Genomic DNA, 24,932 nt, shown 5'->3' with positions numbered 1-24,932 from the left:
GATCCTGCTGGGTCGTCGAAGGCTCTGGCCCCGGCGCCGTAGGATCCTGTGCAATTGGCTCCAGCCACAGCGACAAGAGGTCCTACGCTGGCGGCTCCATCCCCAGTGCCACCCTCAGATTCGCCGGCGGAACCGTAGTGGATGCCGTTGGTTCCGCCTCTGCCCCGGTTCCTGGACAGTTTTGACCCCGCCTGGGATCTGAATTGGGACATGGCGCCGGTTCGGCCCAGGCCGGCGCTCTTTCTTACCCCATGTGTTCCTCCCCTTGTCCCTTCCCCACCACTGTGGTCTGCGCCACACACGGTGGAGGTTGAGGACGACTGGGAGGGGTCCGAGGACCCTCTTGCTCGTCAGTGCGACTCTGAGCAGGATTGGGCGGACGACTTGGAAGAGGCCGGCGGCCTCAAGGTCTCCTCTGGCCTGGTGTATGCTGCTCCCATGTCGACTATGGAGGAAGGTGCCTCGTATACGGTGGTGCTCCGTCGGGCAGCTGAGGTCCTTAACCTTGATCTCCTTACTGTGGCCGTAAAGACTAATCTCTTCACTGAAGTGCTCCAGTCTGCGTCCACTTCATCGGAGTCACTGCTGCCATTTAATGACGCCCTCACTGATGTCTTGTTGGGCACTTGGTCGCGGCTGGCCACAGGGACACTGGTGCATAAGAACGTCACCAGGCGTCTTCGCCCGGCGCTGGGTGATCCTGCCTTACTGAACACTCATCCTACGCCAAAAAGCTTGGTCATTCAAGCTTCGACGTCCCAGAGTGCCTTTCCCAGAGCTCTGCCGGATAAGGACTCTATGAAGCTGGAGCAGTTCGGCAAGAGGTTGTTCTCGTTGGCCAGTTTGGGGCTACGGTCGGTGAACAACGCATGTCTATTGGGCCGCTATTCCCACGCTGTGTGGGATACAGTTGCTCAGGTGTTGCCTCAGTGTCCTGAAGAGGTCCAGGCTGCGCTGTCCCAGGCTGTGGCCGGGGGTAAGGACAGGGATAAATTCCCCATTCGTTGTGGCTTGGATACCGCGGCCTCCCTCAGTAGGGCGATTTCTACGACTGTGGCGCTTCGTCGCCGCACCAGGTTGAGGTCTACGGTGTTCTCCCCGGATGTTCAGAGCTCGCTCTTGGGGCATGCCCTTCAATGACACTCGCCTGTTTGGGGATAAGGCCAACACTGCACTGGAGCGTTTTAAAGACTTGAGCTACAGCCAAGTCCTTGAGCAATTCTGCCAAGCACCCAGCCACGTCTACTTTTCACTGCTTTCGTGGCCAGGGAAGAGGTGCCCCTGCCCGCTTGTTCAGTCAAAAGCCTGCGCAGAACCAAACTCAGCGTGGGCGTGGAGGCCGCCGTGTGGCTCCGGGGGCCGGCATGAGGGTCAGTCCACCTCCGCCCTGCGACATCCACCTCAAAGCCTTCCTAGTCTGAGCTTCAGGACGCACCCCTCGCCAGTGGGTGGCAGAATTCGTCATCACCTCCCCCATTGGCGTTCTGTCACTTCCGACAGGTGGGTGCTGCAACTCGTCCTGAGGGGTTACTCCCCCACCTCAGTTCCACCACATGTGGGGGGGATCACTTCGCGCTTCTCCAGCAGGAAGTTATGGCCCTCTCGGCCAACGGGGCCATTGAGTGAGTTCCTGGGCCAGAAGTAGGGCTTGGTTGTTATTCCCACTACTTTCTGTTCCCCAAGAAGGACAAAGGGTGCTTGCGCCCCAGCTTGGACCTTAGGAACGTCAATAGCTTCCTCCGGAAGGAGAAGTTCAAGACGTTGACTCTGGCTCAGGTCTTGACTGCCCTCGACCCTGGAGACTGGATGCTAGTGTTGGACTTGCAGGACGTGTACCTTCACATCCTCGTCCAGCCGGCCCACTGGCGTTACCTGCGGTTCACAGTAGGCTAGAAGCATTTTCAGTTTGCCATGCTCCCCTTTGGCCTTACCAGCGCCCCTCGGGTGTTCACGAAAGTGATGGCGGTGGTCGCAGCTCACTTGCGCAGGTCAGGGGTGTCAGTCTTCCCCTACCTCAAGAACTGGTTGTTGAAGGCGGGCTCGCCCCAAGCAGTTGTCACCCACCTTCAGACTACGGCCAACCTCCTGCATTTGGTGGGGTTCTCCATCAACGTGCCGAAGTCACGCCTGAGTCCCTCTCAGAAGCTCCCCTTCAGCGGAGCGGTTCTGGATTCGACGCGGTTTCTGGTTTATCCTCCCCAGCAGCGAGTCCGGGATATTCAGGCTATGATTCCGATCTTTCAGCCTCTATCCCAGTTTTCAGTCAGGATGACCCTCCGGCTCCTGGGTCTGATGGCCTCCTGCATCCTGCTTGTGCAACATGCCAGATGGCATATACGGGCTCTGCAGTGGGACCTGAAGTTCCAGTGGGCACAGCATCAGGGCAACCTGTCCGATCATGTCCAGATCTCGGGGGGCACTGCACGACAATTGCAGTGGTGGCTCACGAATCGCGATTGGATCAATGGCAGATCCCTCTCCCTTCCCCAACCAGAGCACACAGTGGTGAAGGATGCTTCCCTCCTGGGATGGGGAGGCCACTTGGGAGAAGCGGAGATCAGAGGCCTCTGGTTTCCGGCAGAGTCCCGGCTCCAAATTATCCTTTTGGAGCTTTGGGCGATCCGCCTTGCACTGAAAGCATTCCTTCCCTCTGTCCGTGAAGTGTGGTGCAGGTGTTCACGGACAACACCACCGCCATGTGGTATTGCAACAAACAGGGCGGGGTGGGTACTTGGACCCTATGTCAGGAGACCCTGCGCCTCTGGACATGGCTGCAACATCAAGGCTTTACCTTGGTGGTTCAACACCCCGCAGGTTCTATGAACTCCAGGGCGGACAAACTCCGCTGACGTTGCATGATGGATCACGAATGGCGTCTGAACTCGGACGTGGCACAAGGTCTCTTTCAGCAGTGGGAAGAGCCTTGGTTAGATCTATTCGCCACCGAAGAGAACGCACAATATCATCAGTTCTGCGAGTTGGAATTTCCAAAGCGGCACTCGCTCAGCGAGTGGAGTTGCGGTCTATTGTATGGCTATCCGCCTATTCCACTTCTGCCCAGAGTACTGAAGAAGATTCAGCGCGATCGGGCCCAAGTCATTCTGGTGGCTCCGGACTGGGCACGAAGGTACTGGTATCCTGAACTACTCAATATGGCAATCGATCCCCCGATCCGACTGCCTGTTCGAGAGGATCTCTTGTCGCAGCAGCAGGGGGCGGTCCTCCACCCGAACCTGCCCAGCCTCCACCTCCATGCGTGGAGATTGAGCAGCGGCAGTAGACAGCTTTCGATCTTCTTCCCGAAGTCTGTGATGTCATTCTGGCAGCCAGGCGAGGCGTTCCCTCCACGAAAACGGTATACGCCTGCAGGTGGAACAAGTTTGTAGCATGGTGCACAGCTAAGTCTGTGGATCCCCTTTCAGACCCTCTTTCCGAAGTTCTTTTGTTCCTTCTTTCCTTGGCCCAGCAGGGCTCTGCTCTGGGCACCATCAAGGGTTATCTTTCTGCCATGTCTGTCTTTCTACGGCTTCCAGATCAACTTCTCTTTTTAAGTCCCAGGTTGTTAACCGTTTTCTGAAAGGCATTACGCACACTTTTCCTCCTGTGCCGTTCATCATGCCTCAATGGGACTTAAACCTCGTCTTGACATTTCTCATGTGCGTTCCATACGAGTTCCTTCATAACTGTCCCTTACGTCTTCTTACTCTCAAGACGGCTTTCCTGGTGGCTATCACCTCTGCCAGAAGAGTGAGTGAGCTCCAGGCTCTTTCTTCCAAACCTCCATTCCTTTCTGTTCATCCGGACAAGGTGGTTTTGAGAACCCGTCCTACTTTCTTGCCAAAGGTTGTCACGCCCTTCCACATCAGGCAGACCATCACTTTGCCCACCTTCTTTCTGCCTCCGCATCCTTCAAAATAGGAAGAGAGGCTCCACCGTCTGGACCCAAAACGAGCGCTTTCATTTTATCTGAGGCGTGCACAACAGTTCCAGGTGGATGACCAGTTCTTTGTTGGCTAGGTGGGTGCCAAAAAGGTCGGGTCGTACACAAATGGACCATCTCTCGGTGGGTCGTTCTCTGCATCAAGGCCTGTTACCTGTTGGCTAAGATGGAGCCTCCTATGGGGCTGCGTGCCCATTCTACCAGGGCAACTGCAGCAACTACTGCCTTGGGACGCGGCATTCTCTTGCAAGACATTTGTCAGGCAGCTACGTGGGGCTCGCTGCTCACGTTTACCAAGCATTAATGCCTTGACAGTCAAGTCCAGAGAGACTGCTTCTTTGGCCTTTCTGTTCTCCGTGACTTTTTGGTGTAATCTTATTCACAGACCCACCACCGGGGTTGGTATTGCTGGGGTATCTATTCTAAGGTAAGGAATCTATCACTAACGTGTCTCTATCAGATGCACTAGTTACTACTTATGTAACGATATATCTGTAAGAGACATTAGTTAGTGATAGATTCGAACCACCCCACCCATCCTCCCCGTTCTGCGAACGGATTACTAGGGTTAAGGACATCCCTTTTACAGCCCTAGTTTCATGGCACCAGTGGTCAGTTTCTTGCATGGCTCTGCGTTCCTGGCGCAGAAAGTCGTGTTCAGAACTGACGTTGGCGCGCATGGATGGTGCCTAAGTAGTCTCCATGACGTCAGCTCGGGGCATACGATGCCAGCGACAGACGCGGAGCCGTACGACACCACCTAATGACGCGCAGGGGTCTTGCTAGCATAACTTTCCGGGTCCAGTGTGACGCCTGGGGATATTCTAAGGTAAGGAATTCATCACTAACTAATGTCTCTTACAGATATATCATTACACAAGTAGTAACTTGTGCGTTACCTTCGGACGAGTGGATATGCTTTTGGCATACACTGTATGACTTGCATGTCTACGGTACTTTCTATGTGTTTTATAAGCATATTTATCCATATACCTGTCTCTGAATGGCACTCTTGTAGATGCCTTTTATTTTGGGTATATATTTATATATATAGGTGTGTGTGTGTGTGTTTTAGGATAATGGTCGCCTGGCCTTCTATACGGTGTATGTCTCTGTATTTTACCTACACCCTTTTTGGTGACCTGGTTTAACCTTCTTGGTCGTACTTGTCTGTTTCCTTTCTTCTCTTCAATGAGCATCTCCGTTATATTTATACGGATGATGCCTTATATATCTATCAAGCATCTCAGTGTGAGCAGTTTATTTTACCATCCTTGTTTTTCTGACGATGCTCTTCAGCATTCATTGTTCACTCTTTTTCTCTTGCTATGATTGAAGATCCCTTTTTTCAAAGTATGTTTCTTAGGATAGTTTCCTTGATGATCGGTGGGTGCTCTTTATTTGTTGTATGTGAACATGCTGCGTATGCTTTTTTCATTAGTTTTGACCCTGAACTCTATGGACTATTGTCCGTGTTCCCTTTTTATTCCCCGATCTTAGGTTGCATCCCTTGTTAGGGCTTCCTGTTTTACAGGTTCTATGCCATGCTTCTCTCGATCTTGTAGCTTTCTTCTCTTTATGAGCTTCCCGTAGACCTTCTTGGAGATCAGCCCTTCGGTTAGCATCTTGCTTCACCTATGATTTTTCAGATAGTCTGGTCCCTTTCTATCTTTTAGACCAGCTTCTTCTAATTGTGGATCTTTGGTTAGGTAATTTCGCAGCCCCTCCTCCAAGGATGGTATAGCTTGGGTATCTGATTCTAAGATCAAGAAGTGAGGGCCCTGTTGTCTCCTAAATTCCCTTTTTGCTTTCTACTGCCATACTTTCAATATGTACTTCTTGATAGAAGATTTTTCCCTTTTTTGGCACACTCTCTCCTGAGACTATTTATCCAATTGGCACCTCATTGTTGGCGCATAAATGGTTAGAATAGAAACTGACGTCCTCGCATCAGAACCAGCTTAAATGGACTCCGTTGACGTCACATTCGAGAGTCGACGCCACTGTGGAGTCGCTAGATGGTCTTTACCGATGCTTAGAGGTAATGCTGAAAACAGTTCCGGATCCAGTCTGGCCCCAGGCGAGGATTCTAAGATAAGGAATCTTCCGCTAGATCCCATCTCTACCAGATAAGGCATTACCGAAGGAAGTTACTTGCTGTTAGCACTGTAGTTGTTCATTAGAATACTGTGGGAAGCTGCAGTAGAACATTGGGAATCAACTGAGCCCTGAAATGACTGCCACTACATGTTTTCCCTTTGGGACCTGCCTCATGCCCCTCAAGTTTAGGCCGACCCATATATATTTTTAATGCATTGTCACAATGCAGGAACAATATCTCTGAGTCCTGTAACTGCATCCACAACGCAATATTCCAGTTGTGGTCAGCCAGTCCAGATTGCTGGTCCCCTTTAAAGTGGCCAGCCAATCCGGAATCCCCTTTAAAGTGGTCAATCAGAGCATAGCTGAACACCAAGCGTTCAAATATACCTATCATTTTAACTACTTTAAACTCCAGTTCCTCAAATGCCTGGAAGGATTTCCTCTAAAAATAACAAAATAGTTTTAAGGTATGCCAAATTAGTTGTAATGCTGTTCAACTGGTTTTCTGTATCAAAATTTCCCATGGGAATTAACATTAGAAAGTAACAATTTTGCCCCCCTCCTTTTTTTCCCCCCTCTTGGCTTCTGTTAATAGATCTTCACAAAGCTTTCCAGGAAGTAGCTAAAGTGGTGAACTTCTTTTTGTGGGGGAGTTGTGAAAATGTGTTAAATGGTACCAGAGTTATTAGCAAAACAAAGACACTCTTCCTATGGAAACTATAACTACACACTGGAGACTGCAGCTGTCTATCTTTAGGAAAAGAGGAGTTTGCTGATGTGCATGCACAAGTGGTAGATATAAGTAAGGTACTTAGCTGGGACCAATTTGATTAAATGTTGTAACATGCTTCTGTATTCTTTAGAAGCATTCAGAGTAATTCCATACTGTTCACATCATTGCAAAACTACATGGATCATCAACACCCAATAAAATGCTATTTCAAATAAGTGTGTTGTAGCTCATGTTTTACAAAAATGATTCCTAAATATTTTTTTTACTTTACCTTAGGGGCCGAACTAACATTCAATTACAATTTGGATTGCTTGGGAAATGGGAGAACTGAATGTCACTGTGGAGCCGAAAACTGCAGTGGATTTCTGGGAGTACGGCCAAAGGTTAGAGCTAATGTATAATTATATATGTAAAGTAATTTCCATGTGGTGAACCTCTTTAGGTTAATAGCCTTTTGTCCTGATCGCAACTCCTAAAAAATGGGAATTCTGATAGACTTCTAGCTGCAGATTCCTCACTTTTTGAGTAGTCCCCAGACGTCAGACTGGATCCGAAAACTTTTCAGCAGTACCACTGCACACCAGTAGGTGGCACCATGCAGCTACGCACTTATGCTTTACCAGACCGGAAATGCCTTGTGGTACCTATATAAGCACCACCTCCACACTTTGACTTCAGTTCCTTTCTTTCTCCAGTATTGTAGCTTTCATAGATTCACATGCTTGAATCTTCCCGACCTTACAGTAGGGATTCCACAGTAACAGTAATATTAGCAGTGTTAAAGCATTTGCTTTAAAACCCCGTAGAAAACAATAGACATTGGTAGCCAATTCACATTGTTTTAAAGCATCCGAACTTTAACTAATCAGAGCAGAAACATTGAAGCACTCATCCCCTGCAGGGCCACCATACCTTTATTTCCGCATGTTGTGTGTTAAGGAGCTTCCATGAGCTGTGCTCAGTCACAGTGTTTTAGATCTCGGCTATTGAGCTGACAGCTATCCAGTTGATCTCTAAACCTCCGGGCAGCATCTGAGGTACAGTTTGGTGATGGGATTTCTCTATTGCTCACCCTGTCTGAGGGTTCCAAAAAGAGGCTTTTCAGGCCTGTGGGAAAACAAGTCTCTTCTTTGAAGACCCCCACAAGGAATGTTTGTACTGCAAAGGTAGTGAGGCCAGACTGTTTCTTTGGCTCCATAGAAGAAGCCACAGTCTGAATCAGGGTCTGGGTGTGAGGGGAGGGGACCTTCCTCCTCCATAAAAAGCAAAAAAAAGTAAGGCTCCTCCTCAATTGACAGAGACTCTAAGAGGGCTAAATCTCAGTGTTTAGGTCTGTTTTGGGAAGTTAATAAGCAATGGCCAGCTGGACCTTCCGCCTCTCATAGACGACCTACCTCCTCACCTCCATCTGTTCCTGCTACTCAATTAATAGAAATATCGGCAAAGAAAATTCATCCGTCAATGAAGATCCCCCCCACCCGTAGACGACCACTTCATCGTTTCTGGTATCCCCGTCTAGGCCGGTGACAACAGCAAAATGTACTACATTGACGACCACTTCTTCATCACTGACGAAGACCTAAAAGACCGCATCGTCAACTCGACCGTCACAGACAACACGGATTTCCGCCGCAGCTCTGTCAACACCAAGAACTTTGTCTGATGTCCTTCCATCTACGAGAATTCCATCTGGGCCTGCGTCGTCGACGGCAGTGAAGGGTGCTTTATACATCTCTAGTAAAGTCTTAATGTCATCTACGCCACACAACATTTCTAAGGTTTCACCTTTAACCCCAGTGCACCTGCTGGAAATGCAGGAATCAGGGGACGAAAGTCTCTGTGCTACTAAATATAGCCCTTCTCAGCTCAATGTAAAGTGTCAAGAGACTAAAGATGAAGATACAGACCAAGGGAAGTCTACATATCTTGAGGGTGAATTTTCTTTTTGACTGAATCCAAGAATTGGCCCAGGAGTATGATACATTCCAGTAACACTACCCATATGAGAAACCAGAAGAGGAACAGATCATGCTCAAGGGGTTAATATTGCGGTCCCTATCTGTTTGGTCACCGATTTGCGCTTGATGCTCAATGATTATTACAAGAGGTTCCTGGAGCCAAAGCCCCAACTCAGCACCACGTTTAAGATCGGACATTCCAGAATTTCTCTCTTCCAAGGAGCCCTGCCAAACCACAAAGAGAAAGCCCAGTGTTGCCACTTAATACTATAAGGTACACTTTAGCTGACAGTGATCAACAGCCTGAGCAGGGGGGAATCCACTTTGAGTCTGCAGAGGATCACCCTGAATGTGGTGATCATGTGACTCCACTGTCTACTCCACCGGCAGATTTGCCGCCAGCCACTATTGGTGGCTTCCATGACATCCTTGAATAGAACATCCAAGTGCTTTGATCTTCCTCTTCCGGCAAAATAAACAGAGTGATTTATCTATGATTTTAAAGACACGGCCCAGCACACTGTAAGATCTATCCCTATTGTTGATTTTATCTGAAAGAAACCGGTTCGTATTAGATACCTTACCTTAGAATATCCCCAGGCGTCAGACTGGATCCAGAAACTTTTGCGTAGCAGTACCCTTGAGCGTCGGTAGGCATCGTCTGCAGCTCCACGTTCGGCGTCGTTGGTGCCGGGATGACGTCGCCGAGTACTTAGACGCCGCCCTCACGCGCCGGGCCGGAGTCACCACAGCTCCAGGAGTCGTCATCGGTCTTCGGGCTCGAAGTCCTCCGGTAAGAGGCACAAGAAGTCAAAGAGGCGTCATCGCTCTTCTGACTCCCCCCGACGCTCGCGCGACGCGGCCGGGGGTTCGGGCGACACCGGCTCCGCCGGAGCTGCTGGCGTCGCGGCCTGCTCCATACCCGCCGGTCCCTGGGCATAACGGGACGCTGTAGGAGATCGATGCCTTCCTCATGGTCATGAGGTCGCTCACTCCTCCGTCGGGGTCCCCAAGCGGGTCGGGTGCTTCGGCCCCGGCGCCGCCGGCGACTTTGGTCCCGACGCCGCAGGGTCCCGCTGGATCCGGGTCATCGCTGGTCAGCCTTACGACCTTACCGGCGCTGGCCCCCAGGGTGTCGTCTCTGGCGCTGTACCAGGACGACGTTGTCCCTGGTCCTACCCTCGATACGGGTCCGGCGCCAGAACGGCGTCGCTCGACGCCGCTCTCGACGCCGATGGGCGATTTCTATTTCTATGACCCGGCCCCATTCTTTGACCCTGAGTATCAGGAGATGGGTGGCGGGGAGGATTGGGAGGGGTCTAAGGACCCTCTGGCACGTGAGTGCCAGTCTTCTTAGGACTGGACAGGTGAGCTAGGGGAGGCCAGTGGTCTGAACACCTGGCCAGACACTGGTTTTGTCTCCCCTCCTACCGTGGGTATGGAGGACGGGGCTGCCTATAGTGTGGTGCTGACGCTGGCTGCCAAGACCTTGGGCCTTGAGCTCCCTGTCGCGGCTGCGAGGACTAACCTCCTCACAGAGGTCCTTAGACCGCAGGCAAGATCGGCTGAGCCTCTGCTGCCGTTTAATGAGGCCTTGTCGGGCGTTCTTCTGGGTACTTGGTCCAATCCCGTAACAGGTCCGCCTGTAGATAGGACCGTGGCCAGGCGCCACGCCCGCCTCCGGGCGACCCTTGCTTCCTGTCCACCCACCCCCGAGAGCCTGGTCACCCAGGCCTCTAACTCCCAGACCGCATTCCCGACGGCTCCCCCTGATCAGGAATCCAAGAGGTATGAGCAGTACGGAAAAAAGGTATTCTCCCTGAGTTTGGGGTTGCGGTCAGTCAACACCGCGTGCCTTTTGGGCCGTTACACCCACTCTCTGTTGGACACGGTCGTGGATGTGCTGCCACAATGCCTGGAGGAGGCCCGGACTAAACTCGCCCAAGCCCTTGCGGAGGGTCGAGATTTGGCACGGTATTCCATCCGGTGTGGGCTGGATACCACAGACTCACTGGGCAGAGCGATGGCAACGACGGTGGCGATTCGTCGCCACGCCTGGTTGAGGTCTGCCAACATTTTGGCTGATGTCCAAAACACCCTTATGGACATGCCGTTTGATGGCCGTTGCCTCTTTGGCGACAAGGCAGACCATGCGCTTGAGCGCTTTAAGGACTCCAGGGCTACGGCCAAGTCCTTGGGCCTCTCGGCCCGCGCCAGCAAACGGCTGCCTTTCGCTCCTTTCGTGGCCAAGGAAGGGGCGCCCCCACACGTCCTGCCAGCCACGGGCCCCAGACTACCTTCCAGCGCGGTGGAGGACGTGGAAACCGCACACCATCATACCCACACACGACACGCTGGGTCGGATCCATCACTGGAGTTCTTGGTGAATTGGTTAAACACACACTATATCAACAGGTGTGTTTCCTTATCTATACCTTGACCTGTCACAATCCCAGATGACGAGGCTCCGCCATATGGGTGGGCTGATGGGATTCATTTCCTTTCATTTACACACATAGAAGGTTTTGACACATAGGCTCTTTCTTCTGTCACTTTTCTCAAGTCTTCAATTTTGAATATAGACAACCACCAGTCTTTTGTTGTATTACCGCTTATTTCCACAACCCCGTCCTGCCGGCCCACCGGCGCTACCTGCAGTTCACGGTAGGGAACGAGCACTTTCAGTTTACCGTGCTCCTCTTCGGCCTTACCAGCGCCCCACGGGTGTTCACGAAGGTGATGGTGGTGGTCGCAGCTCATCGGCGCAGGTTAGGGGTTTCAGTCTTCCCCTACCTCGACGACTGGTTTTTGAAGGCGGGTTCACCCCAGACAGTCGTCAGCCACCTCCAGAGTAAGGCCGACCTCCTGCACCAGCTGGGGTTTTCCATCAATGTGCCGAAGTCACACCTGTGTCCCTCTCAGAAGCTCCTCTTCATCGGAGCGGTTCTCCACACGGCGCAGTTTCGTGTTTATCCTCCCGAACAGCGGGTTCGGGATATTCAGGCTCTGATTCCGATCTTTCAGCCTTAATCCCGGGTCTCGGTCAGGTTGACGCTGCGGCTTCTGGGGCTGATGGCCTCCTGCATCCTTCTGGTGCATCACGCCAGGTGGCGTGATGCAGGCTCTGCAGTGGGACCTGAAGTTTCAGTGGGCCCAGCATCAGGGCAACCTGTCCGACCATGTCCTGGTCTCGGAGGGCACTGCGAAACAGCTGCAGTGGTGGCTCACGGACCGCGATTGGGTCAGCGGCAGATCCTTCTCCCTACCCCAACCGGAGCACGTAGTTGTGACGGATGCGTCCCTCCAAGGTTGGAGGGGCCGCATGGGAGAGGCAGAGATCAGAGGCCTCTGGTCTTTGGCGAAGTCCCGGCTCCACATCAACCTTCTGGAGCTACGGGCGATTCGTCTTGCACTGAAGGCATTCCTCCCCTCTGTCCGGGGGAGTGTAGTGCAGGTGTTCACGCATGACACCACCGCCATGTGGTACTCCAACAAACAGGGCGGGGTGGGGTCGTGGACCCTCTGCCAGGAGGCTCTGCGCCTCTGGCAGTGGCTGGAACATCAGGGCGTGACCCTGGTGGTTCACCACCTGGCAGGATATCTGAACGCCAGGCCGGACAAACTCAGCCAACGGTGCAGGATGGATCACGAATGGCGTCTGAACTCGGACGTGGCGCAAGGCCTCTTTCTGCAGTGGGGAGAGCCTTGGTTAGATCTATTTGCCACCGAAGAGAACGCGCAATGTCATCAGTTTTGCGCGTTGGAATTTCCAAGGCGGCACTCGCTCGGAGACGCTTTTCGTCGCGAGTGGAGTTGTGGTGTGTTGTACGCCTTTCCCCCTATACCACTTCTGCCCAGAGTGCTGAAGATCAAGAGCGACAGGGCCCAAGTCATCCTTGTGGCTCCGAACTGGGCACAAAGGTACTGGTATCCCGAGCTACTCAGCATGTCAGTCGATCCCCCGATTCATCAGCCTCTTCAGGAGGACCTTCTGTCGCCGCAGCAGGGGACAGTCCTCCACCCGAACCTGCCCAGTCTCCACCTCCATGCTTGGAGATTGAGCGGTGACAGTTGAGGCCAGTTGACTTGCCTCCTGAAGGTTGCAATGTGATTCTGGCAGCCAGGCGTCCCTCCACAAAGTCGGTATACGCCTGCAGGTGGAACAGATTTGTAGCATGGTGCATAGCAAAGGCTGTGGATCCACTCTCTGCCCCCCTTTCTGAGGTTCTCCTCTTCCTTCTTTCTCTTGCCCAGCAGGGCTCTGCTCTGGGCACTATTAAGGGCTACCTTTCTGCCCTTTCGGCCTTCTTAAGGCAACATGATTAGCCTTCTTTGTTCAAGTCCCCGATTGTAAATAGGTTCTTGAAGGGCATCACTTATATTTTCCCCCCTGTTCCTTTCGTGATGCCCCAGTGGGACTTGAACCTGGTTCTGACTTACCTGATGTGTGCTCCCTTTGAGCCACTTCATAACTGTCCTCTCCGTCTTCTTAACCTTAAGACTGCTTTCCTGGTTGCCATCACCTCTGCCAGGAGAGTGAGTGAGCTCCAGGCTCTTTCATCCAAGCCTCCTTTCCTTTCTGTCCATCCGGACAAGGTTGTGTTGCGGACAAGACCCTCTTTCCTGCCCAAGGTAGTCATAGCCTTCCACATCGGGCAGTCCATCACCTTGCCCACCCTCTTTCCGCCTCCCTCTAAAGAGGAAGAGCGGCTCCACCGTCTGGACCCAAAACGTGCTCTCTCATACTATCTGGATCTCACACGCCAGTTCCGGGTGGGTGACCAACTCTTTGTTGGTTACGTGGGCGCTAAGAAAGGGCGGGCAGTGCACAAACGGACCATCTCTCGGTGGGTCGTCTTGTGAATCAAGGCATGCTACTCCTTGGCTAAAAAGGAGCCTCCTGTTGTGCTGAGAGCCTATTCCACTCAGGCCACGGCGGCTACTACTGCCCTGCGCCGGGGAGTCCCCTTGCAGGACATATGTCAGGCAGCTATGTGGGCCTCGCTGCACACGTTCGCAAGACACTACTGCCTGGACAGCCAAGTCCGGAGGGATGGCTTCTTTGGCCGTTCCGTCCTCCAGGACTTTCTGGTGTGATTATTGGTTCGCAGACCCACCACCGGGGTTGGTATTGCTGGGGTATCTATTCTAAGGTAAGGAATCTAATACTAACCTGTTTCTTTCAGATGCACAAGTTACTTACCTTCGGTAACGATATATCTGTAAGAAACAGTAGTTTGTATTAGATTCCTTACCGCCCCACCCATCCTCCCCGTTCTGCGAAACGATATCTAGGGTTAAGGTCCTCCCTTTTCAGGGCCCTAGTTTCATGGCACCAGTGTTGGTTTTTATCATGGCTCTGCGTTTCTGGCGCGTAAAAGCTGTGTATAAGAACTGACATCAGCGTTCGAGGGCGGCGTCATCCCGGCGGCGACAACGGACGCGGAGCCGCAGACGACGCCTACCGACGCTCAAGTGTACTGCTACACAAAAGTTTCCAGATCGAGTCTGACGCCTGAGGATATTCTATGGTAAGGAATCTAATACTAACTACTGTTACTTACAGATATATCGTTACCGAAGGTAAGTAACTTGTGCATCTGGCAGAAAGGATTACAGTTAATGGAAGCAACAGCTTCCGTGGCTGTGGCCATTCCAAAGCTTTACAAACCATTTAAGGCTCCTGATAATTGACCAACTTTCCTTATTGGTCAGCCTTGTCTAGACTCTTTAATAATGCAAGCGGCACAACGATGGGCTAAACATCCATCTTTTCTTGCATGGTCCCTCCTAATAGAGAGGGCCGCAGACTAGACCACATTGGCAAGCGATTCTCAGCTGTCTCCACAACTTCTATCAGGGCTTTTAACGCATTGACCATCCTAGCAAGATACGACCATCTGATGTGGTTGGACATGTCAGTGTTCCTAGAATATCTCCTTGAGGACCAGAAAATAGAAGCCAGAGAAGTCTGATGGAAGAGGAGAAGGTCTCTTTGGAAATAATTGAATCCGCCATGGACATCTCCTCCAAGGCCTTTCGGCAAATGGTAGGGGCGATAGTATTCCATCGCCAAGGTTGACTGAAAGCGGCGCAGTTTCACCTGGCAGTACAGACAAAAATACTAGACATGCTCTTTGGTGGGAAAAACTTAGTTGGTATACATATGGACTATGCATTGCAGTCCATAAATTGGACACTGAAACAGCTTGTTCCAGCAGAATAGATATCAACCCTACTCCCAACAGGGTTTTTGAGTCTCATACTCATTGCGACAACCCTACAGGTTAATAACAGGGTCTGCCTATTCTAGGCAACCAATGCGTTGATGTCCTTCGACTGGAGGAATGTCACAGGATGATTCCAGATGGCAATGATGTAACGCAGGCACTTGTCGCCTCAGTCCCACTGCAATTTGACAATCCCCTTTCCAAATTCTACAATCACTGGAAGTACATCTCTACTGACAAACGGGTTTTAGACAAAATCCACCACGGTCACACCCTGGAATTTGTTCAAAATCCTCCCAATCTCCCTCCGCGCTGGTCATCGCATTGCATCTTTCCCTGCTACAGGAGGAAATTTGTTTACTTCTCTCCAAGGAAGCAATCGAGGAGGTACCTCTATGTCAATGCAACACAGATTTTATTCCATTTATTTCGTCATCAGAAAGAAGTCAGGAAAGTGGAGGCATATAATGTATCTAAGGCTCTTTAACAAATACATCAATAAACAACCCTTAAGAATGGTATCCCTGCTTGAGGTTCTGCAACTGGTAAATACAGAGCTTAGATGATCTCCCTGGATCTGTTAGATGCTTATTTCCCTATCCGCATCTGCTTAAAGCACTGAAAGATTGTACGGTTTGAGGTTGCAGGGTGCCATTACCAATTCAAAGTGCTCCACTTTGATTGCAGTCGGCTCTTTGAGTCTACACAAAATGCATGGTTCCAGTGGCTGCTTTTTTCTGACAAACAGAACACCAGGTTTTTTAATCCCTGGACAACGGTTTAATAAAGGGTCCCACTCTTCGCTTGGCAAAACAATCAACTCAGGCATGTCTATGACTTTTTAAATCTCTGGTCTCAAACTGAACAAGGAGAAATCCTCTCTAATTCCATCCATGTTGATGGTGTTTCTGGTAGCCATTCTAGATACGGATGGGTATTTGAGACATAATGCGTGGATAACTTTAGGACCATATCAAAAAAAGACCCAAAAAGAAAATACAGTATGTGGCTGCGTAGTGGTCTGCACTAATCTAGTGATGTACACCAATCACTGTGTGTCAAGTACAAATACTAGTTCAAATCCTCCCCACTGACCACCAATGTTAGATCTGGGGGTCTCTAGTTGGCAGAGGTAAGTACCTTTGTCCAAATAGAGACCCTTACTTCTAGTCAGGGTAAGGGGGATACAGGCTGTTGGTAACCCCTGCTCACCCCCTTGGTAGCTTGGAATGAGCAGACAGGCTTATTCCCAAGGCAATGTGTAAAGTATTTGTACCAACACTCACAGTAATATAGTGAAACGCCACAAATGAACGCTACGCAAATATAAATCAATTTATATAGATTAGGCAGATCAAAACGGCATAAAAATCACATACACAATTGATCTTTTCTTAGAAATGTTCTTTTGTGGAAAAAGTTCACTTTAGTAATGTTCTCTTTGTCAAAACGTACTAGTAAGCACAAAAAACACTTGTAGGCTCAGTATGGCTGTGAGCCCTTGTTGCTAGTGTGGGGAAGTTACTTGAAAAATGTCAATAAGATGCTTCTTACAAATGCCCTTGCGGAGAGAAAATCACGGTACAAAGAAAATGGTGCCCTTAATGATAAAATATTTACAACAAGGGGTGGTGAGGGACAGAGTCTCTGAATTAAACAGAATACTCTCACCCAGTCAAGAGATCAGGGCTAGATCCAACACCGTTTTTTAGCTCACTGCACCATCCCAGTTTCAGAACCTGGCTGTATGCAAATTAGTCTGTTCCTGTCCCAGTGCATGATGGGAACAGGGCAAACCAAACTACAAAAGCCAATTCTTACACTGGGAAGGAAACAAGCTACCGGGGACCGGTTTCTGGCATTTCAGCCTCTTCGGCCCGGCTTGCTTGAATCCTGATGGTGCAATGAGCAAGGGACTCACATCTGAGTATACCCTTCCACGCTTAGGGTGGACAAAAATATTATTTTAATGATAAAATGCCCCCGCTGTAGCACGGAATGTGCTACACTTGTGTACTCCGCATTAAATCAGGAAGTCACTTCTTCGTGAATGCGCGGGTGCCCGCCAGCCACCCAAAAGGATTTAACTGTTGCTAAGGCGGGCTGCCGGCAGCGCGTTAAAACACGGCTTCCCCCCTTTTGCAGGCTCCGATTACCTTTTGAATATGGAGGAGGCTTGGCAATTCGTGCGGATCTCCAGCGGAGCAGCTCTTTCCTCGGCGACGGTCCCTGGCTTCGGGTATGGCTTCGCCATCAATGACAAGTGTGGGATGGGCCCCGGTTGCTAGGGGACGCCTCAAGCTGCGCTCTCCTTAACGCGGCTCTGCCGGGACGAGCCTCCTCATTTTTAGGGTAAACACTTGATGCTGGGACCAATCCCAGCGCAGCTGTTCCTTAACGTCGGCGAGGGGGATAGAAATAATGCTTGCAAGGCTCCCGGGCCGGCGGCGGTGATTTCGGCCCCCTTGTTTACGGTCTCTTGTAGAGCATGGGTACGCACTCTTGAGCGCCAAGACAGTCGTCCTTAGAATTTGCGCTGGAGGCAGGGCAGACCTCACGCAGAGCCCCGCTGTGTGCCGACAAGCTCACCGAGTCAATAACACATGGGCAGGCAGGGCAAAGGTTACGAGGCCACAGTCAGTGCGCCGCAACACTCAGTGCTGACAAGGTGGTTTCTTCTGTAAACATTTGTGTCCCTAAGTTTACAACAGGAGGCCAGCTCTTCCCAGGCTCGTGGAGACAGGTAGACTTCCGAGGGGGCCAAAGCACACAGCACAGCTCCTCTTCAAGCAAAGTGGACACAGCACACAGCAGAGAGCCCCGTAGTCCTTCTCCTCAGTAATAACAGCAACTGCAGGTCCGCTTCCAGACACTCAGCAATGGCAGCACTTTTCCTCAGTCTTCCTGGCTGTTCTTCGTTGGCAGGGGTTCCTTCTTGTTCACAAAGCTTTTCCTAATCGAATTTTGCCGGGATCTCAGCTCTACTTATATACCCCAAAGGTCTTTGTTATCCCTGTGTGAGGGGTTCTGGACCCAGTCCAAACCAGTTCTGGGTGCACTCTGCCAGTGCACATCTTCTTCTTTTGTGAGTGTGGGCCAGGGCCATCAGACGCACCGCATGAGATGGAGCCAGCATTGTGGAAGGCAGGTACAGCCCTATTCAGACCCAGGTGCTACTCCTCCCACCACTCTACATGCAGATAGGTCTATTCAGCCTAGTGCTGATTCACCCAGTCTCCTGGAGCCACCCCAGCCCCTGTCACTCACAAACCAGACAGTCATTCCAAAAACAGGCAGAGGCACAAAGAAAGGCTGAACAAGAAAATAGCCACTTTCTCAAAGTGCTATTTCCAAACTTAGGATTTCAAAACCATCTTCCCTAAACGATGTGTTATTAAATTCTGAGTTCAGGGATACCAGATTCCATTTGTCTATCTTGCCGCTATGGGAAGATATGCAGGTAAATATGTTACACAGCATTCCCCATCTTATCCTGTGGGCAAGATAGCCTTTCAATAGTGAAAAACGAAATTGGTAGTATTTCACTATCACGACATGTTAACCACACTAGAACATGTCCTACCTTTCACATACACTGCACCCTGCCCAGGGGGTTACATTGGGCCTACCATAGGGGTGTCCAATGTGTAAGAAAAGGGAAGGATCAGGCCTGGCAAGTGTGTACATTGGCCAGGACAACATGGCTGTTAACAAACTGAGCACAGGCACTGCAGTGGCAGTCCTTAGACACCATTTTAGGGCTACTCATGTGGGTGGCACAATTAGTGCTGCAGGCCCACTAGTAGCGTTTGAATCACCAGCCCTGGCACACTCAGTGCACTTTAATAGGGACCTACTGGTAAAACAAATATGCCAATCATGGATAACCAATCACAATAATAATTTAACCAGGGAGCACTTGCACTTCGGCACTGATCAGCAGTGGCAAAGTGCACAAAACATCTAAACCAGCAAAACGAAATCCATCACAATGTCAAAAATACAGGAGGTAGAGGCAAAAAAGCAGGGGAAACAACACCAAGGATGCCAGGTCTAACATCAACCAACAGCAGTTAACCACATCGCTGCTGTGGTTATTTTTCCCCTGTGCTGAATATTATTGAGATCCATTGTTCATGACGAGCTCAGCTCGTCATCAGCACAGCTCAACTGTGCCTCATGACGAGCTGAGCTCGTCATGAGCATGGAAGGGGTTAACATAGGTTTTTCAGTGTTAATGTTCTCCAAATCTGGATCTTTTCGGCACTCATCCCAACAAGCAGTGCAACTTGTACTAGCCTTGCGCCGTTCCCTGCTTAACTGGGATAGGGTGGAGGGTGTTGCATTACGCCGGGAGGATTTGCTTGGGATCTGCAGGTTTCCTCTGACACATCACTGGGAAGCTATGGTGCCGAGTTTGCAGGGTATGGCTACTGTCATGGAGGATGGGCCCCAAGACAGGGAACAAGATCAGGAACTCTGCGCTTAGCAATTGGTAGTACACGTACACAGAACTGGCCTCACTTACTAACATATGATTCCGCATTATGGAGATGCTGTCATCTGGCCCTAGCAAGGCCGTCGCTCCCACTACAGGCCCCCCACCCCTTTTTAGCGCACCATTGCTAATATAGCTAAGATGTAAAATGTCACAATGTCTGACATGGTACTGCCGCAGTCATTGCAATTTTTTGTAATTTTCTCCCTGAGTGTACTGGGGTAGCTCAGACGTGGGTCCCAGAGCCTCCACACCACTGGAGTCAAGCTAGCCGGGCTGATGAGAGGTGTTACCTCGAAACCGGTCCGGTCCTCGGATGCTTGATTCCGGTCTGGGAAAGATATGGCTGTGTAGTTCGAACTGGACTGTTCCCATGGGGCACAGGGTCAGAGCTGATTTGCATAAAGCCATTATCTAACCCAGGGTGGTGTGTAGTGCAAAAAACGATGGATTTAGGCCCAGATCATTGTACTGGGGTGAATGTAAGACATTAATCTACATTCTGTCCATCAAATTGTTTTTTGTAATTTGCAGTCATTGCAAGGGCAATCCTACGAGAACAATCGCCAGTAACTCATTTGTTAACTTACCTGTTAATAAGTTGGATTGTATGCTGAACTGCATAACTTTGTTGTTGCCGTGCAGGATGCTAATGCACTGTTCATGTTGTTTGGAAATATTAAAATGCCAATAAAAAGATTTAATCAAAAAGAAGTGCAACTTGTACGTCAGCAGGTACCTTCAGCTGGGTTCTTGAGGAAACACATTCCACTTCGCTTAGCCAGGGATGTTCATGTGTGCGTTCCCTCCATTTCACTCCTTCCCATGGTCATACGCTAGATGAAGGGGGAACCTTGCCATTGCATACTCATAACTCCAGCATGGCCAAGGCATTATTGGTTCACCGAGCTTTTGAGCCTATCAGCGTGCCCCCACATCCTGTTCCAAACAGCAGAGGATTTCCTGTGTGTTCTCTTAACTTGTCAGCTTGGCTTCTCATGGCAATGAGTTTGGGACTCTTAAGTCTTTCTCAGGATTGCAATCAATTCTCCGAAACGCTTGTGCTGCATCCACAAGCAAATGTTACTCTGCAAAGTGGAGGAGATTTTACTCATGGTGTGCTTCACAGTCTCTCCATCCTCACTCTCCCTTATCTGCTGCAGCTAGCAAAATCAGGACTCGCTTATGCGTCCATTAAAGTTCATCTAGCGTCCATCTCTAGATTCAGGAGGCGTTCTGGGCAACTGTCATTATGGTCCAATAGACTGGTTAAAAAGTTCATGAAGGGCCTTTTTAGGTTGCACACTCCAATAAATCCGCCACCTGGAGTTTGGCAGCTTAACATAGTCTTATCCTATTCTCTGGAGTTTTCCACTGTATATATTTAATTTTGTTTGATTCACATTATCAATTTTATAAGAAGATCTTGGTATGGGTTTGCACCACCCCATGGATATCACTAATTACTCGGTGGCAGATCAAGAGAATATATGCAAGCATAATAAGATTAATTAGGACAATAATTGTTTGTTTTGTATCCCTGATGAAGTCATCGGTAACATTACCGTAAGACGAAACACATGTTGGCTATGAATCCTTGGCTGCGAGTTTATGTTGTAATTTTCGTTGGACAAAAATGAAGCTTGAAAATAAAGAGACAACAGTAACTCCACCGTTGCATGGACTACTAAGTCTTTATATGTCTATTTGGTACTCAGAACTCTTTTTGTGCCAGTCTTATCCCTGCTCATTAGATCTCGGTTTGAACCAATCCACAAGACTGACTTGAAATTTCTCTCTTGGAAAGTAGTTTTTCTTTTGGCTCTCACTTCTTTAAGAAGGATAAGTGAAATCCAAGCCTTCACAATTCAAGAGCCATGTTTGCAATTTTGTGACAATAGGGTCATCTTCCAAACTAACCATAAATACATCCAGAAAGTGCCAACATCATTCCATTTAAACAAGCCCATCATTTTATCGACATCCTACAATAACTGCCTTCACCTGTGGCGAAAGCCTTGCATTCTCTAAATGTCAAACGGTGTCTGAAGTTCTACCTAGAGAGAACCAAAGTCTTCAGAAAGACTGACCAACCCCTGATTTATTTTGTCTCATCAAGAAAAGGATAAGCTATATCGCGGGCAAGTATTGCACATTGGGTGTCTGCAACTATCGCCTCTTGCCATGAGAAGTCAGGAAGACCACTATCTGTGAAGGTGACAGCACATTTTACTCGAAAGGTCGCTGCTTCTTCAGCCCTGTTGCAGGAGTGTCATTGCCTGAGATCTGCAGGGCAGCAATGTGGGTTCATGCCCACACCTTCACAAAGTACTACTGCCTGGATTCTTGTAGAAAAGCATATGTGGCAGTTGGACAGGCTGCGCTAAGACACCTGTTTGCCTAAGGTATGCAACACTTGAATTTCTTTTCATATGCATTATGGTGTATGATCTCTCTCACCTTTATTATGCATTTGACAGGTAATGCTTTTCATATCTTTGTGTTTGTAGGAAAGTATGATCTTTCTGACCTGGTTGCCCCCACTTTTTGCCTTGTGCCAGTGTGTTTAGATTGTAATACACTGGGGTCCTGCTAACCAGGACCCCAGTGTTGGTGCTCTCTCCCCTAAATTGGTTTGGAAAGTACTTTGTACACCCCACAATTGGCATATTGGTGTACCCCTGTTAGTTCCAAATATATGGTACTAAGGTACCCAGTGCATTGCCACACAGGGGTCTCCCATGGACTGCAGCTTGTATTATGCTACCCATGGAAGCCCAAGCAAACTGTGTCTACAGGCCTGCCATTGCAGCCTGTGTGAAATGGTGCATGCACCTTTCCCCATAGATATAAGGTTAACCTTATATCCCTGTCATTGCACTTAAGACCTATAAGTCACCCCTAAGGTCGACCCTTCAGCTGAAGGGCAGGGTGCATAGTTCTAAGTGTGAGGGATCCCCTGCACGAGCAGAGGCACTCCTACAATAACCAGACTCCATTCTGTGGGCTATGTAAGTGCCAGGTAGCCATTTTAAGGTATGCAGTGGACATTGGCAAACTCGAGATGTGCAACTACATAATGTCTTCACCGAACTTGGTATCAAACATGATGGAATCATGCAACTACACCGATTCCAGTGTTAGTTGCCTGTTACCATGTACTGGAGGATCCTTTGGGGAGTCATCCACCCCCCACCCCCCATGTCTACCTTTGTAGCCTTGCAGACTCTGTGTGCAAGCCAATGCTGCCACCGACCCCAGACACTGTTCTGCACTCCTGCGATGAGCCGGAATTGGGCTGGGGAAGGCAGAACAAAGGATTTCCTGAGATGGAGAGGCGTTCGCCCCACTCGTAAAGAGTATGTTGTCTCTGGGCTAGAGTGGGTGTGCTTCCGAGTGCCACCAGACTGCTTTGAAGGGCACATTTGGTACCTTTCTTGCATAAACCAGTTTACTCCAGTGCAGAAGCCCTTGGCTTCCACTCTGGTTTGAAGCTAAACAAAGGACAGGGGAGTGACTACCCCCTTGTCCAGCACCTCTCCCAGGGAGGTGCCCAGAGCTCTACCAGGTGACCGCTTGAATCTTGAAAGCAAGATAAGCAGAGGCCCCTGGCAGCATCTGACTGGTCAGTCCAACAGAGTATGTCTATGTCTATGTAGGGATATTTACAAAGCGCAACTGCTACTCCAAGGTATGTCCTAGCGCTGATTGCTGAAGAGGGTCAGTGGGGGCAAGAAGAAACTATGGCCTTGAGAAATCTGAATTCCGAAACACGAGTGTTGCCTTGATATTTTTAAGGGTCAGCAGCAATTTGTTCCCAAGGGAAGGGCCCAGGAAAGAGAGGGCCTTTCCCTCTGACTAGGCCTTCTTGATTCGCGGGGTTCTGGCAGGAAGAGATTTGCAGAGCGGAGGTTTCTCTGTGGGGCATAGAACAAAATCCTGTTTTTTAAGTAGCCTGAGCCAGTGCCTTATAGAGCTTTCTGGGTCACAAGCAATGTCTTAGAGATAATTCTTTTTTCCTCCTGGCAGCCAATGAAAACTCTTAACTAGCCTTGGCACGTGATCATCATCGGGGTAGCCCGAAAATAGTTCGGGCCACTGCATTCTGGACCAGCTGCAGCCTATCCATTAGGTATTTAGGCATGCCAGAGTAAAGACTGTTCCCATAGTCCTGACGATGAAATGATCAGGGTTGGTATCACTTTTTGTCTGGTTTCCAAGGACAATAAGAACAGAAACTTACTAAGAAGTTGCAGGAGGACAAAGCAGGTGCCCACTACCGAGTTTACTTCGGTAAGGAATAGCAATTGACAATCAAATTTAGGTAGCGTCCCTAACCCCCCTGATAGGCGTGTAACTGCAGAAGCTGTCCAACCCCCTTCCTGGGTTACTTAAGGGCTCCCCTGAGTGTCGGACCCTAGATTTGTCTGGACAAGGTTTCTGCTGTAGGACTTGTCTTGTTCTGCAACCATCCTGCAACATCTGTGGCTATGCGTCCTCCCGAGTCACAAGGACTCTGTGTGCATTTAGGACAGCTGGAGTGAACGAGTCACTTCCCTGCAGCTGCAGGCACCTCGACAATCGATGGCTTGTGGATCCTGCTGTTCCACTGACTCTTTAAGGCTCTACAACACAGGTGGTGGTTTGGTGACTCTCCCGAGGCCTGACCTGTCGTCTGTGCAATTTGGAAGACTGCAATCCCACTTGGAGGTGCTGGAACCGAGCACCTGTGCACCGCGTCTGTTTGCCATTACCAAGGTTTGTTTGCGCTCCAGTCCAGAGGTCTCCAAGAAAACCCAGCCTCAAGCATCTCTCTTCTGCAAAAGCGACGTCCTCACTGTACCTGCTGCGACGTGGACCTTCATCTTCGCTGTGCTGCTGAGGCCTCCCTGTGCCTAATGCCAGATGGTCTCTCTGGGGCATTCCATCAATTCCTGCTGGCTCACCTGTTTACTGAGGGTCAGCCCTAACTTACCTCTGGTGGGTGAGTTCCCTGGACCTTGCTGGTCCTCCTTTCTGCACTTCTTCATGCACTGCACCTGCTGCATTTGCCAAGGCTTGTTGGGATTCCTGCTAGCCACTGACCGTCCTGCAATTCGTCGACCGTCGTCAGACAGCTTGTTGACGGCTCCTCTGTTCCTAAATCATCGCCTGGTCTCCACTGCTGCAACTCAAAGTTCTTCATTCTACCGTGAAGTATCCCCGAGAAGGATGGGCATTGCGCTCCTGCACCCCCTGGATGACTCTGGGTGTCTCCTCTCTCCTCAGACGCTCCTCATCCAGAATCTAAGCCTGAGTTTCCACTGACCTTGTCCACTGGTCACAGTAGCAGCTGGGCATCCAAAGATCCCCCTTGACTTCAACTGGCTATTCCGAATTCACTTCACACCTTTACTCATCGGCTCCTAGGTGTAGGTATCCTGCTTCTCTAGTTATCCACGGGTGGGGGTGCTCTCCAACCTCCCTGGTT

General features: G+C 50.0%; 1 protein-coding gene across 2 annotated transcripts in view; it reads left to right on the top strand.

The window, feature by feature from the left end:
* NSD3 (nuclear receptor binding SET domain protein 3) overlaps window positions 1-24,932 on the top strand; it is a 1,769,888-nt gene that overhangs the window by 1,629,435 nt on the left and 115,521 nt on the right. For both annotated transcript variants that reach the window (XM_086943639.1, XM_086943638.1), the window contains one exon: window positions 7,053-7,159. In XM_086943639.1, the coding sequence (XP_086799765.1) occupies window positions 7,053-7,159 (107 nt within the window). The remainder of the gene's footprint in view (window positions 1-7,052; window positions 7,160-24,932) is intronic.

Source organism: Lissotriton vulgaris, chromosome 11 (genome assembly GCF_964263255.1).
Source record: "Lissotriton vulgaris chromosome 11, aLisVul1.2, whole genome shotgun sequence".
NCBI lineage: Eukaryota > Metazoa > Chordata > Amphibia > Caudata > Salamandridae > Lissotriton > Lissotriton vulgaris.
Note: the sequence above shows the minus strand (reverse complement) of the source record. Positions and strands in the feature narration are given on the sequence as shown.